At 43.7% G+C, this 16106-nt stretch overlaps 3 protein-coding genes across 3 annotated transcripts; all 3 read right to left on the bottom strand.

Annotated features, from left to right (window-relative positions):
• Nucleotides 1–353: 353 nt before the first annotated feature.
• On the bottom strand, nt 354–5274 carry acadm (acyl-CoA dehydrogenase medium chain). The gene is made up of 12 exons (XM_019871662.1): nt 5143–5274; nt 4745–4859; nt 3585–3682; nt 3439–3508; nt 3269–3369; nt 3082–3162; nt 2611–2741; nt 2428–2536; nt 1605–1745; nt 1431–1526; nt 1041–1289; nt 354–742 (listed from the first exon to the last, which is right to left on the bottom strand). Exons 1-12 carry the CDS (start codon nt 5155–5157, stop codon nt 671–673), a joined length of 1278 nt encoding a protein of 425 aa, XP_019727221.1. The 5' UTR covers nt 5158–5274; the 3' UTR covers nt 354–670.
• A 713-nt stretch (nt 5275–5987) lies between these two features.
• On the bottom strand, nt 5988–8158 carry rps8a (ribosomal protein S8a). Its single transcript, XM_019871676.1, has 6 exons — nt 8066–8158; nt 7251–7357; nt 6941–7040; nt 6578–6753; nt 6255–6384; nt 5988–6135 (listed from the first exon to the last, which is right to left on the bottom strand). The coding sequence occupies exons 1-6, from the start codon at nt 8067–8069 to the stop codon at nt 6026–6028; spliced, it is 627 nt and encodes a 208-aa protein (XP_019727235.1). The 5' UTR covers nt 8070–8158; the 3' UTR covers nt 5988–6025.
• An 846-nt stretch (nt 8159–9004) lies between these two features.
• Nucleotides 9005–16002, bottom strand: hectd3 (HECT domain containing 3). Its single transcript, XM_019871674.1, is given in 19 exon segments — nt 9005–9212; nt 9311–9379; nt 9453–9540; nt 9625–9699; nt 9901–10030; nt 10106–10312; nt 10425–10514; nt 10595–10748; nt 11261–11439; nt 11782–11964; nt 12283–12364; nt 12455–12620; nt 13236–13318; nt 13410–13523; nt 13606–13727; nt 13806–13941; nt 14490–14743; nt 15171–15599; nt 15885–16002. Coding segments are annotated over 18 exon segments (2568 nt in total). The 5' UTR covers nt 15522–15599; nt 15885–16002; the 3' UTR covers nt 9005–9127.
• Between the last annotated feature and the right edge of the window lie 104 nt (nt 16003–16106).

Here is a 16106-nt window from a genome sequence, read left to right as displayed (position 1 = left end):
AAGCAAATGCTATCCTTGACAGGGTCGGTCACTGCAAACCCAGAAATCTCATGGTCGACATGATCAAGGCACTCAATTGTCATTCATGTACACCCACGATAAAGGTAGCGGGGAGAAGCCATCATTGAGGAAACTGGAATCCTACAGAAATACGCATGTCCCAAGCTACTGGTCTGCAAAGATTGGGCCATAAATGTTTGATTTACACAAATCAAAATTTCCCATGGAAATGCTAATTGTGTTCCAACAAACTAGCACTAGTTGTGTTACTTTAAAAGTGCATGGCCTAGTGATTAACATCAGGAGTTGGATTCACCAACAATAAAGTTACATTATAAACTCCAGAAGGTAACTTTTTTGCCTCCGTCACAGCTTTATTAGAACAGGTAACAGACACAGATATCGTTTGTAGCAAAACACTGAGGACATTATTTTTCTCAGTTTGGCATTTGTACATCGGACTTTCATATTTCAACTCACATTCTGATGGCATGTGTGTCATTCGTTTGAAGGGTTACAATTACATGGGCACACCTCCAATCTGGACTCCATTGAGCAAGGCAGCAGGTGACAAAGGGGAATTAAATGCAAAGAAAAAATGAGTTACTTGATTGTGTTTTTACACGTGTACACACACACACACACACACACACACACACACACACAAGGTTTATTTCTTAGCTTTTGCCAAGTGTTCGCGGGCAACAATGAGCCTCTGGATCTGAGCAGTGCCTTCATAGATCTAAAAAAAAAAAAAAAAAAAAGCAAATGTTACAACACATTAGCTGGCCGTGGAAGTACGTAATGTGATTGCAGGGGGGCTCTTCAAGTCCCAAGTGAACACCTTTACTTACAAACGACTTACAAGCCTATTTTGACAAAAGAGTAGAACGTACTTGTTTAAAAGTGGCAGAGAAATAAACTCAAATGCAGAGATCTGAAAAATCAACTTAAACACAGTAACAAAGCATTTGTAGTTGGTTCCGTACTTCCCACCCTGGCAAAACATCACATTGCGGAATCATCGCAGCCCCGCCCACCTGGTAGATCTTGGCGTCGCGCATCAGCTTCTCCACCGGGTACTCGCTGTTGAAGCCGTTGCCGCCAAAGACCTGCACGGCGTCCGAGGCCACCTGGTTGGCAATGTCGCCGGCAAAGGCCTTGGCGATGGAGGCGTAATAGGTGTTGCGCCGGCCGCGATCCACCTCCCAGGCGGCGCGCTGGTATGCCATGCGCGCCAGCTCCACCTTCATCGCCATTTCGGCCAGCAGGAAGGAGACGGCCTGGTGCTGCCAGAGAAAATGCTCCCTTTTACACTGCTGGTAAAATGGCTTATCGTCTTAGGGGCAATTATGATGTATGCATGTGTGAAGGAGGCAACGGATCCCACAATAAAATACATTTGCATTTCTTAACACTTTGAAACAAACCTCAGCGATCACTTTGCCAAACGTTTTCCTCTCCAAAGCGTAAGCGGTGGCTTCGTCGAGGGCCCTCTGAGCCAGCCCGGTGGCTCCAGCTGCCACCTGTGCAACATTATCAGCATATCTAATTTACTAAATGTCATGTTCAAAACGACACGACTTTGCCGTCATGTTACTTACGGGCGGCCGAGTCTTATCAAAGGCACCCATGGCGATCTTGAACCCGGCACCCTCGCCGAGCAGGACGTTCTCCTTTGGAATCCTCACTTCCTCAAAAGTGATGCCTCGTGTGTCTGAACACCTCTGGCCCATGTTCCTTTCCTGAGGTCCCAAGTGGGGGAGACGACACACGCACACAATTAGAATTGCTTGTTTGTCAAATAGTGACCACCCCTCTGAATAATTTCCCACCTTTGAGCCATGCCAATTATTTTACATTCGAAAAATCTCAGAGGACTCAGAGGCCACTTTAAAAATATGTCACAAAACGTATGTCTCACGAAATAATTGATAATTCTGTTGTATGAATGGTTCCATGTGAATTATGCCAGTCACACATTTTTTCGGTGGCATCTTGTTGCCAAGGAACTGCCACATTGAGCTCAAGAGATTAATTTAGACCAGGAGTGGTCAACCAGTCACGGGCGAAGAGCTACAATTTTGACTGTCACTGCAAAGGGCACACAGAAACGTCCCCCATAAGTCACTTGAGGGATCGCGAAGATGTAGTCAATCGACAAGTTAGCATCATTAAGAAGGGCTTTTTGTCACAACCCTTTAGCTCCGCCTCCAATTATTCCAGCAATAAAAGCAGTATTCCGCATTCGCCTGAGACAAACTTTTTTTAACCTTTGTGTATTTTGATGGAAGAAATTTGATTCAAACACGTGGGTTACAAAGAGTTACCATGTGAACAAAACGGTATTTTGATCCATAAAGGATCATTCACTCAAAGGCTCATAAGGCCTTGGAAACAGGACAAATTGTCCGCTAAACATCTTACCTTCCTTCCTACTTGGATTCCGGGCGTGTCCGCATCGACAATGAAGCCAGTGAAAGCCTTGTTGGTGGGGCATTTGGGATCAGGGTGAGTGCGGGCCAACAGGAAGTACCTGGCAACAGAAGAACAAATGAAACACAATCCAGAGAAGATGGATCACAAATTCATTGTTCAAGTGCACATTACCAGTTGGCTTTGCCGCCGTTTGTGATCCACATCTTCTGGCCGTTGACCACATACTCGTCGCCAGTCTTCACTGCCCGGGTCTTGACGCCTGCCACGTCTGAGCCCGCCCCCGGCTCTGTGACACAATACGCCTGCAGGACATCACAGAATACATGATTTAAATATGTCCATCCATTTTCCGAGTCACATACCCTCACAAGGGTTGTGCATAGCTTCGTATTGGCTCATGTCACTTTGTACCTGAAAATGTGATTTTTCTTGTAAAAGCTTATGTGACCCAAAATATTTGAATTGGGTGTTACACCTGCGACATCGTGACTGCAATCACCCACGATTAAAATTTCAGAATGGCAGCAAAACTTGATCGACGGCCGGCCACTCATGAAAAGTCTTTGCAGAATCCTGCAACAGTTCGACTACGAGCATGCTTACTGGGCGAAAAACCACCAAAGGAAAAAAAAATGTACTTACACACATGAGCGGCTCCTCAGTCATCCTCCCCAGATATTTCTTCTTCTGTGTCTCATTACCAGCTATAATGACAGGCATTTGCTGTGGGGCACGGAGACACATCATGACCCTTTTTACAATTCAAATGAAATATTTTACCATTGAAGTGTTTGCCGTGGAATTAGCAGAAACAATTGAGAGCTCTTACCCCGAGAGAATTTGCCTCGATGGCAGTTTGGACTCCCGTGCAGCCGTAGGCCAGCTCTTCCGTGATCAGGCAGTTGTCGAAGATGGACAAGCCCATTCCACCTTATATTTTAAACAATCAACAAATTAACATTTCAATGAAAAATTGAAAAACGTGCCATGCAAACGTACCATACTCCTCTGCAATGTGACCGTTCATCAGACCCAGCTCCCACGCTTTTTTGATGATAGGTAATGGATACTGCAAACCGCAAGGCAAGCAAGTCAAATTGTAATGCTGCAAATTTATCTTGACACACCGCATCATCCAGACTCACCTCCCCGGTTCTGTCATACTCTGCCGCGTGAGGGACAATTTCCTCTCGTGCGAACTTGCGAGCCAGCTGTTGGAACTCTCGCTGTTGATCTGTGAACTCTGCGGCACAGACAGCAAAAGGACTGTTAAACGTGTGAAACGAGCACTCCCTCAATGAGCACTTTCTACCAATGGACAGAATATATTTTCTACTGTGGCAACTTTCTCAGATTTTTGATGCATGATTGGAGAGAATTATTTCTCGGTCATGTAAAACAGTTCCATTTAAAAAATATATAAACTGATGGTCTCACGCTGGGGGCTGACAGAGAACTTTTGACTCTACTAAAAAATGTAAAATATATTGTAAGATGACAGTTCGTTCTGACCGAGCAATTTGATTATACGAGAAATGATGCAACAGGAATGGGACTTTTAACTTTTCATAATTGCACCTCCACACAGGTGTTTCAACCCATTCATTAATTTGGCCAAAATCAGTCAGTGATTATTTCGCATTGTTGAGGGTTGTTAAAAACACACAGTGTCACAAAGCTACATTTGATTTAAAGTATGGATGGTCGTCAGATGAAAATTAAAGTAAGAAAGAAGCCCAGAGATGTCACCACAAAGGGGCACCAGTGGGATTAAATGATAGCAAGTGTACAAACAGGGTTGGACACTCAGTCAGCATAATAAAGCGGCCAACATTTTGCATTTTCAGAGTATTTTATGTAACTGTCAAAACAAGCAGCTTCATTTGTATCTTTGCTGCCAATGTTGACACTTTGGCAAATTAGTATGCCATGCCAATTTGCAGACCTATTTGTTTTAGCAGAGCAATTGTGTGTTGTAATGTTTTAATTTTACAGTTCCCTTAGTATCAGCCAACGAAAGAGATACTTTTCCACAATTTGATATTATCTATGAATATTGCGATCGCCTGGCAACCAGTTCAGGGTGTACATAAATACATAAGGTAACTATTAATTTTCCAATCCGGTTGCACCTTTTCCGGAAACCGCTTCAGGATTGATTGACAACTCGATTTTCAAATTTAGACTTCCCAGCTGTGTTTGGACAATTGTGTTTCTGAACTAACCCACCAATCAATAAATCATCTCCATCAACCGAGGTGACAAAAAAAAAAAACTGTTAAGTGAAGATCTTGAGACCACCCACCAAACGAGAAGCCAGTAGCTGCTGCGGTATTCTCGCCGGAGATTTTAGCTTCAGCGGCGGTGGCGCTGGAGCTTTGGAGCCGAACGACGCCGCAGCGCATCCCGGCTCTGAGTACCTGGAAGTAGTTGTGGGTAACCACAATTCAGTCCCCGAATAACCAGTAACACCACTACAGCAGTTCGATTGGGGTATTTGTGAATACACTTGAAGATTAAAAGCCGTTAAAAATACCGTTAAAAACAAGCTAACGTCAGCCATATGTGTACTTCATTTGCTAGCACGTCTACACATCGACGCGTCATTTTATAAAGGAAACAAGCACATGGTGACTCGATTCACCTCCTTGGTTGATCTTTGGATACAAGTAGATAACGTTTGAAAAATGATTAAAAACTCACCTTATTCAAGAGCATCGTTGCGACTTCAACTCAGATTGAGCCCCCCCTCGAATATGACTGCCCGCTCGCCCAATCACGGTGGTGCGTTCGGTCACGTGGCCCCAGTGGGCTGTCGGAGTGAACTTTGCCCTAGTGCTCGTGTGTGGAACTTCACCTTTCACACCCTTCAAACGTCTTTCGGAATGCTACTGCGAGCCAACGCAAAACCGGAGGTTTCATAAGGCTCCGTTCGTTGAGCATTTTATGGTAAATTATAAGTTTAAAGTTAGTAATGTCAAATATGATGTATCTGCACAGGCATACAGTTGTCATACATCCCCATTGCACCTATTAACAGAACTTTTACATTTCAGATAGCTATAGGAAAATAGCTATAGGAAACGATGGCCAAAAAGTGGATGCACATATGGTAATTGGGCTGTCACTAAGATAGAACTTTTCCTACCTTTGGAACTCAAAGCAATTTACACGGTTTCCTCGTTTAGCTACTAATGACGCAGCACCAGGAGTAACTGTTCTGAAGTTAGCATTTCTTTGTTGACATGTCTATGTACAGCGCACACGCAAAATAAATGGGTGCTGGAGGCTTGAAAAAAAAATCCCCTTTTTAAAAAATTTTAGTTGCACTGAATAAGCCATATGAGTATCAACAAGGGCAAGAGAGAGTTCTGTGCTTTTGCGAAGTCCACCGGGTACCGACCCTACAGGTTAAAATTAAGAAGTGCGGGCACACCATAGCGCTGTATACCAACCATCTGAAAGCACTTTTAGTCTATAATATTTACAAAACACGATTTACCTGAAGACAGGTGTTCTTAAGAGAGTAAAAACCAGGACGAATTTGAGACGTTTCTTATTTTTTTAATTGGCATGTGAAAAACATTTATTTGCCTTTCTTGGCCTTGATCTTCCTCAGATAGAACTCCAGTTCTTTGCCCTCCAGAATGTATCCGTCTGCTCGGCCACACTGCCCTGGTCTGGAGGCGATGCAACCTGCAAATGGACAATGCGGAATTTACATTAACTTCGGGCTACTCAAGTACCCCACTTCATTTCGACATAATTACTATACATTCTAATAGGCGGGACTGCTCTTTTTTCTTTTGGCTCACCAAGAAGTTTTCCCTGTAGGAACTGTTCCTCCAAGAGTGGGCTGATCTTGGCCAGTTTTTTACGCTCGTCATATTTCTTCTGGGTCTTCTTGGACCTCTTCTTGTTCAGGACCTCTTCCTCCTCGGGAGTCTGCAGAGCAAGGGTTGATGACAGTTTAGCTCCAAAACGTCACAATCTGACACATCTCAAGAGCGATTGGGTTGAGATGACAGGTCTTTCTCAGAGTTTTTATGAACATCACTTCCATTCAGTTGCAGAACTGGACAGTTTATCTTCACGGAAAGACGACAGACTTATTTGTATGTAAAACTTGGTCATTCACCAGCTTGGCTCCCTTCTTGCGTCCCAGAGGAGTGGTGTAGTGACCTTCATACCACTGCCTGTAAGGGAGGCTGTCAACCAGCACGATGCAGTTCTTCACCAAGGTCTTGGTTCGGACCAGTTCGTTGTTGGAGGCGTTGTAGACCACGTCGATGATCCTGGTCTTGCGTGTGCAGCCTGTGTGAGATGAAATGCTGGTTTTCAACTACCACCTGATTTATGACTACCAAGTGTTCCCAGTAGGGAGATTGTCAGAGTGTCAAATATCAGCACTTGCATTCATTCAGTAGCAGAACTGGACAGTTAGTTATCTTCATTGAACATCTCAGGAAGCTTTAGAACCACCTTAAATTTGGAGACTTACACTCAGAGCCCCATGAGAAGTTGCCAACGTCCAATCTCAGGGCACGATACTTCTTGTTCCCACCACGGACCCTCACGGTGTGGATACGGCGAGCGCCAATCTAAAGAAAAGCAATTCTTTTAACTACTATCAAACCCATCCAGTCAAAATTGTTCTTATTTCTTAATCGTGTGTCAGTGTAACTATGACAAGGCCTAGCACGGGTAGGTCCCAAGCTTTGCACCAAAACAGTACAAATAAGACCTACCTAAGGTCCAGTTTTCATCACTCACGTGACATTAAAGGATAAACCACAACATTTGACATTTACCTTTGTGTTTGCGGGAGGGCGTCCGAGTTCATACTTCCTCTTCTTGTGGTAGGGCTTACGTTTGCCGCCGGTTTTACGGCGTTTGTGCCAGTTGTCCCTCGAGATACCTAAGATTATATCGGAAGTTTTAGAAGGCGGGCCAAGCATGAGCACATGCACACGAACCAGTATCAGACAATGCTTGAGCGATCAGTTCTCCAAGGTAGGTTGTCCACACTATGCATTCGGATTCCGCATTAACAGCTTCATCATGTCACTCAAGCATCGTCAAAACTATAGCCAGTAACCGTAGGAAGAGCACTGCACGACTTCAAAAATCTGTAATGTTTATAACAGCAGCAAGCAGCGGATACAAAAACGACATTTAGCTAGTTTGTGACATTTAACCAATTGTAAAGAAGGCACGTTGTAGCTTGAAGATGCTACGCGATTATCAGCAACGCTAACGTCGATTGTCCAAATCACATGATTGGATTTACCAGCTTCTACATGACAAGGAAACCTCCAACTTCGTGAGCACACTATGATAAAATACCTTATTTTGTCCCCAAAACTACAATCACGCGTGCCATGCCGTAATTCGGCATCAAAAGCTCGAGACACGGCTAGCGAGGAGCCATCTTGGAGCATTTCACACGTCCACGGAAAACGACTTCCTTAAAACATTACAACCAGCCCGCACATACTCAAACTGAAAACATAGTTACTCAATTTCTACTCAGCATTTATATATTTACAAGCAAGTTCAAAATGTCTAGTATAAAACGACAGATGGACACGGATTCGCCCTCCGACCCAAACATGAAAAGTCGTACCCATTCTCAGGCGCCGGCTAGAAAGAGGAATCGCAAGGGATCATGGGAAGGTTTGAAGCCAATTCGTCTCGCGAGAATTCACGTTGAACAACGCGGTTTGACGTTTGTAAATATGCTGCTTTATAATTTATAGTAATAGAAACAAATACTGTATATTAAGATATAATATATAAAATATTTTCTACGCATCCCAAATGTAGTATCTATTTTTTACACTTTTAATGTTTTGCTGTCAAATAATGCGTGTTATGTTGTCCTGTGTTTGAATGAAATGTCAGTTTTAATAATTTTTTCACTCACCAGCCACAAAATTGTTTTCACGACAACTAGACGTCTTAATGAGATCTGAAGAGCTTTCTTTTTTCAATTACGCTGGTCAATAGCAAATTTTAATCAGAGCTGGCGTTACTTGTCCCTAAACTCCCTAAGCGGCTTTAAAAAATGTCAAAACATTTTTCTCCCCATCAGATTACGTTTTTGAGATATTTTCATTTTTGTTTTTTTAAGTTTGACCTCTAAAAGCTTGCGCAATACGGATTTTTATCATGCCCTGCAATTTATACTGTATAAAATGAGGCTCGATAATCTTTAAAAACCAAGCCTTTTTGGGGGTTCTTGACAGGCAGACAACAGACTGTTTTTCCACATTGTCACCTTCTCACTTGGGAAATTGAGTGACAATGTTGTCAACCCTGAAGTGGCATTTTCAACTTTTGTTACTCTCCTGTTCTTCCTCAATACTCAAGGCTCTGTTGAATGATAAGTACTCTTGGGGGCTCCTTTGTGGTGCTTTGGGTGAGAGGGGAGTACACCCTGGACGACTGTGAGCCAATCACAGGTATATTACACATGCCATAGTTACAATAGTGTAATCACTATTACATCTTCTTGAGATTGTCACACAAACAATAATGCACAGATATCACAGGAGAGAAAAAGTCAAGTTTCCATAAACAGTACATTTCTTTATTATTTTCTCTTTCTCTATTATTTACAGCTGTGATGACTTGGCAGTTCTTCCTTTTCAAAAGTGATGCAAGTGCAGCGAAACTCCTGGAGGGGTCACTCTTCCCAAGGGCTCACATCCGTGTCGATGGCCACGCAGTTGTAGGCGGCGTAGCGCAGCTTCTCCTCGCAAACTTTGGCGCTTCAATGACAAAATCCACACATGCGACATTCAGCGGGCTCATAAATACAGCATATAAACGCAGTCCGAATATGCGTTTCAGATGGCTGACTGACTACCTCGGGTAGTTGGGTAAATAGAGTGTGCTGGAGCATGTGGAAGACTGTGGAAGCGCGTCGCTCTCAGAGCTACAGCAGGAAGTAAACGTTTAAAGGTTAAAATGTCCATTTGCGAGTCTGGTTAAGTTATCATTATACTTGCCAAAATACTTGCTTGTCAGAAAAGATGTAAATGGGGGCGGGAAGACGACTTCGACCGGTCACAAACCTCAGAAATCTGCTACGGTCCTCTGAAAAGATGGTGGGCGGGTGAGGGGTCATCAGGTTTGATGATGGATTCATGCGTTGAGGATGAAGAGAGTGAGTCGACTTACCATTCGTGAAGTTGGTGAGCGCCTCCCACAAATACTGCACACGAACATCATTTTGTTCCAGGTCCTCATAGCAAGCTGGCAAGCAAATTAGAAACACATTAGCTTCTTCCACACAGATATCTGGCATTACACCTGCATTTACATTTTTACACAACGACACGGCATCCCGCAATCAGACAAATAGATAACATCAGTGCTGTTCAACTCTCCTCCCCTGATGCTAACTATCACAGTCATTAGCGACAATAACAAAGATTATTTGTGCAGTCAACTCACTGAGTCTTTTGAGTGCTTCCACACTGATCTCTGGGTCTCCGCAAACTTTCTTCTCTACTTCCTGCCAGGTGAGGAGATCCAGAACCGCCTGTGGGACCACCTTGAGCAGCCCGGCTTGTAATGCCGCGATCTGCGATTCCGCAAACAGACGGATGATCCGTAAAGGGCAAAAGGCGAGCGTCGGGATAATAGCACGGAAAGGCACCTGTTGCTTGCTTTCCTCCAGTCGAGCCTTTTGCACCAGGCGGATGAACTCGCGGCGGTCCTCGTAGCGGACGGCCACATTTCCGCCGCCTGGGACCAGCTCCACCATCTGGCCATCGCTTAGCAGCGTCGTGTACACCAGCTCCTCGCCGAAACGGAACTCGAACGTCTCGCGGTCCATATTGTCCATGGCATCCAACAGGTTGACCTGACAATGCAGCCGAAAAGCTTTTTGGTGAGGACACTATTTGAGGATTTGGGCAAAATATGGTAAATGAATATATCATAAGAAAATAAAAATAGTACACAGACATCCTCACCAGCACAGAGTCAACAGCGTGGAAGTCTTTGCTCCAGCTGACTGCCTCGCCGGTCAGCTGCTTCCACACCAGGCCGGGCAGAGCTAGAACCTGTCAGATAGGAACAACAACAACAAATTAAGTTTGGCTGAAAACGAGACAAAAGAATCAAGAAGACAAGAATCACTAACAAGGAAATCTTTCCCTCTAAGTGCTGCACCCATGAGCTGCCCAATCCACTCATACTTGTGGAATTCTTTGCAGGATGGGTTGGGGACGTAGTAGTCTCTGGCCTCCAAGGCACCCTGAAGAGAAACAGAGCCCAAAAAAAAGAATGGAAAAGGAGGAAAAAAAAACACATGAAACAAATATTTGGGAAAAAATAAAGCTTTAATTCTTGTTTTTTTGCGCATGGAACTATCATATGTGACCTTAGCATGGCACGGGAGCGGTTTGTCTTGTGATTACTTTTATTGTGGTAGGTCTATACTTCCTGTTTTGTTCCCAATCCCAAAGTAGAACTCTTCACCAGAGCTGGTGGTCATCTTTTTGTGAAGAAAGGGCTTTGATTTAGACATTTAATTCCATCCTTTTCAACTAGTACTGTACTGCTCTTATTTTGATTGGTCCCAACTTCCTTTTTTGTTCCCAATCGAGCTGGTGGTCATCTTTTTGTGAAGAAAGGGCTTTTTTGATTTAGACATTTAATTCCATCCTTTTCAACTGGTACTGTACTGCTCTTATTTTGATTGGTCACAACTTCCTGTTTAGTTCCCAATTCCATGTGCTTGACAGAGAAGCCACAGTCTCATTGTCCTGGCACTTATATGACAGTCAATAGTGCTGGAATATTACTTCAAGTATTGCCTGTACAATTAATAAAGAGGATTCTTCAGGTTCCGTCATACCTGGCGCCTCCCTGCTATTTGACGCCCTCTGCGATGAACTTGCATTCCCACCACTGGTCGTAACGAGCAGGCCACCTGTAATCCAAACTCTTCTCCATTTTATCGGATGGCTTTAGGCCTTCGTACACCTGCGGGGTTACAAGTACAAATGTGACCGCAATATAGCTGTGACGTGCAGTAGTGGCAAGTATTGAGGTACACATTTTGTGACTACACGTAGATGCATTTGTCATCTGTACTGGAGTGTTTATACTTGTGATGTTTTTCTTTAACTCCCTAAATTTGTAAACAGATATCTGTACTTTGTACTCTTTACTTTGTCAAAATAGGCTGGTCGAAAATGTCTTCAATCTCTACAGACTACATTTCAGAGACTTTTTTTTTTCTTTTTTGACTCTCACTTGATAAAAGGAGTTGATTGAGTATCTCTATTATGTACTTTGGCCACCATAAAATCAAGCAGAGCTGACCTGACTGAACACGGCGTTCTTGCAGCTGGGGTCCAGCGAGGGGTTATCCCTGTGTTCCATGGCAAGCCGCCTGTTGATGTAGAGGCACGGCAGAAAGTTGGGCTTGCTGGTCTCTGAGTCCTTCAGGCACTGCGTGACCAGCGCAGAGCGGCGTTTGGACTGCAGTAGGAACTGCTTTATGCTCTGGAAGGTAGTGCAAAGAAACAAAGCCAAAAAAAAAAAAAAAAAAAATCTCAAAACTGCATCAGAAATGTCTTTCACGCGCAGACTGTACTTTTATTCATAACCTTTCAAAAGTGGGATACTATCACAACTGTCTGTGATAGATGACGCCAAGTGTTTGGTGAGATGTATAAAATCTGACTGCAACAATTGCTGTCAACCCAAATGATGTGAGTGTCAGATGTCAAACAGTCGATCGTCCATACAAAGTCGATCCTTGAAAATCACAGTTTAAATGAACAAGTTCATCTTAAATATATGAAACACCAATAAACTCACTTTGATGTGGTTGAAGGTGCCCAGGCTGTAATCCCAGGCAGGCACAAAGTGCGGGAGAACGTTGTCTAGTAAACAAATGAACCTGTGAAAAGAAACATCAAGGGATGATTTTTCACACTTAGCCCATATGAGCATTTTTCATTTGGCTTGCTTGACTACAAACATTTACGACCTCTGGATGATCAGCGCTCGACGGTAAAGGACATCAGCCGGCGTCCCCTGCAGACGGGGGTAGCGCACCAAGTAGGAGGACTGAAAGACGTCGGCGTTCAGTCCAAGGTCTCGCTCGCATGACGACTTGATCTTCAAGCCTCGGATGCGCACATCTATACCCTCATCTTTTCCAAAGAAAGGGCCACATATACACGAAATGATAGATGGTTCAAAAAAACATTTTATCAATTGGCCATCTGTCAAGCATCAAGAATTATTGTCAACCTTTCATCCTTTATTTTTTTTTTCGCCCTCTTGAACAGGAGTCAGATTTGACCATGCATTGTAATTTATGATGTTTCGCTGAATCTAACCCGTACGTCATAAATTTAGGGGCGCACACAGCAAGTCCACTAAAGACGTAAATCTTCACGCCACTCATTTTCACTATATTACTGATAATTGGGATCAAGTGTGGAGCAGAAGTTTGTCAGCAACAAAAAATATTCAGGAATAGTCATTTAAAAAAAAATCCTGGCAGCACGAGCGCGTGTAAATGAAAAAGTAACTTGCTCCCAAATGTTCGGAGCAAGATGCCGCCATAAAGGACCAGTCTGGAGCCCTCTAATTCATAAAATTCATATTTAACTGTGACTTCAGAGATTTTCATCTATTGCTAGGGGTTGTGGAACGGAAATCCTGCGATAACTACTGTCTTCCAAAATTACAATTGTACAAATAATTGCTCCCTCCTTCCAACCAATACCTCGCCCCACCTGCATCTGTAAATCAAATCTCACCCCGACATTCCTCAATTCGGACCTCAATGACTGGCAGGTGAGATGACATGTCTTCCAGCACGCATATCTCCCCAATCAGATTGCTGCAGACAAAGTGAGGCAAAGGCGTTTAAAAGTTATACTGTGCTGAATCAGAGTCTGCAGATTGAAATGCGGCAATTTTAAGAGGCTCACTCGTCAATGGTGACGTCACTCAGCTTCTTCAGGGTGTCTCCCTCGCCTCCGTAGACGGTCACCCTCTTTGGCATGTAATTGTCGTCTGTGGAGTCCACCGTCAAAATCAGCTTACTACAACACAACGGACAAACATTTGCACTTGGATCACAACAACAACGCAACACTGGCTTTGTTGGCGGCGGTGGCTCCTGACTTGACAACAGTGCCCCTCTTCATGTGAAGGCGTATCCAGTGCTGTCCCTGCATTCCATCGCTCTCCCAATATGTTTTGGTGTCGCCATCTGTCAAGCTGTTCACGCCGCCGCTGGGGTCCTCCTGGCAGTGATGTGATCAGCATTCCGTATTGTTTTGACAAACTTTTTGTCTGGAACTTGAGTCGTCTTTGCTACTCACCGAACATGAAGAAACGTCAATACTGGTCACGCTCTGCTTCAGGCTGCCCAGGTTCTCATCCTCTTTGCCAATGTGGTCATAGAAGTAGTGCACCAGGTCCTCATCGCATTCATATGTCCACGTTGGAGGTATATACCTAACAGTAATGAGTCAATGTTTTATTTGAACATCCTTAAGAGCACAAAAGACTTTGGTTTGAATCTGTGACTGGTGTTGTGCATTTGAGTCCATCTCGTTAGTCAAACATTTTGCAGGTCTCGAGTTCATTTTTTGGGGGGTTTAACCTATAAAACATTGCACAGTTCAGATTTTACCATGTATTGTAATTTATAGCTATGATGTTTCAGAAAAAAAACAATCCGCCTGTTGCTTCACCTGACCATTAATACTATTAAATATATTACCATACATATTATCATTGTTATTATTTTTAGCACTATCATTATTATTATTATTATTATGTGGTAGAAAAAAACATGAGGGCAGATTTTGAATCAGCACAAAAAAAGCTTATCTAGAAAACTTTACTTGCATATCTGATTACATTTTTTTTTTTGTAAAAACGTGATGACCAGTGGAACGACGCACCATTTTCAGTGAAATTATATCTGTTTTAAAAAACAGTCCGTGACATCGGTACACTTCAGCAGCTTTCTAATTAAACATTTATTACTTCAGACTCACCTCAGCTTCTCTACCGCGGCGGTGTCCGGCTCCGCTATCTTGGGTTTGGATCCAAGGAACATGGCATTCTCCACGTCCACCACGTGCTCCCACCTGTTACAGGCCTTGTGGTCGTAGCCCAAGAGCTGCTGTTGTCTGCCCACCGTCTCGGGCGACTCCACCGGCACCAGCCTGTCGCCGCCCTCAGTGTGCTTGCACACCAGGATCCAGCCTTCCTCGAGCTCTTGCCCAGGACGGTGTTCTTCCAGCTGCTCCTGGACACACACACAGACACACATTTTTGAACATGAAACATTGTGTCTTTGTATTCAATTAAATATGGGTTGAACATGATTTTCAAATCACTGTATTCTGTTTTCATTAATGTTCAATACAACATCACAACTTCACTGGAATTGGGTTTGTAGTAAAACATTATGGCTAGCTTGCTAGTATACTATAACACACTATTTCAATGTCAAGAGCATGTCAGTGCCATTTATCCAAGCAACAGGAACGTCAATAAGCCTGTCCCTTAGTGGTGAAGTTAACTTTGTCCGCGTTTCCACCATGGTTGATTAAATGACGTTTTTGTTTATCAGTGGAGTAACTAAAATGTCTTTAGCTTTTGCCGCACGGAAATTTGACATCATGGTTAAAAGAAGGTAATTGCATCCGGGGCCAGGACCCACTGCTTCTTACCTTATTTATCTTGACCCAGAGACCTTGGCTGTTACAGTACTCCTCCCCTGAGGTCCGGATACACATCCCTTTCTTTAGCTCAATGGCGTACTTGCATAGTTTCTTATTAATCGGACTCTGGTGTGGGCTGTCAAAGACGGATACCACAGTCTTACCGGAGCCTCCCGTGGAGGCCCCCGAGGCAGCGGCGCAGGAGCTGGAGGACGAATCCTTGCAGATTTTATAGCACACTTCTCTGGGCACATAACACAGGCTGTCGGGAAGGGGCTCGCTCTTTCGGAAACACTCAATACAACGGTTCAGAAAGCGAATCCGGCCGAGCAGCAAGTGAGGACTGTCCCCCAGAGACATGATGATGGTGGAGATGGATGTAAGTGGCAGTCAGATGACATGACCCCACGGTCTTCCCCGTTTGCGCTGGGACCCCACCTGTCAAACGAAACAAAAACGAAATTTCTGAACGTCAAACACAAAAGCAGCAGTCACGCGCAGGGCGTTGCTTTCAAGCTCTCACACAGAGAGTCTAAAGGTGAATCGGTGAGCAAAGTTCCGATGGACCTGGTGGTAAATCAGTCAAGTCCTCGAGGAAGCTAACACGGCAAGCTAGCAATGTGTTGTGAATTGAGCAGCCCACAAGTTATCAAAGGGTCTTAACAAATGGTAGACACTACATAGAAACGACATTTAACTAAATTGACCTAATATTCCACGTACCGTTAATGGCTGCCAGCGCCTTATTTTTCGTTGAATCTTTAATCGGTGTTGATAATAGGGAGACGTGACGGTACACTACGGAAGTGCTTTCGATTCTTTTGACCCGCTCTGATTTCCGTACTTAAAATTACATGTGATTTGTCTTTTTTTGGTAGGGTAGTCGGTTTTCTTACTGTAAAAACGTTTAAATAGAAATTAATTTATTGATTTTGAATTAAAAAA

This window comes from Hippocampus comes, unplaced genomic scaffold, assembly GCF_001891065.2.
Source record: "Hippocampus comes isolate QL1 unplaced genomic scaffold, H_comes_QL1_v1.1 scaffold217, whole genome shotgun sequence".
Lineage (NCBI taxonomy): Eukaryota > Metazoa > Chordata > Actinopteri > Syngnathiformes > Syngnathidae > Hippocampus > Hippocampus comes.
The sequence above is the reverse complement of the archived record's forward strand: the minus strand, read 5'-3'. Positions and strand labels throughout refer to the sequence as shown.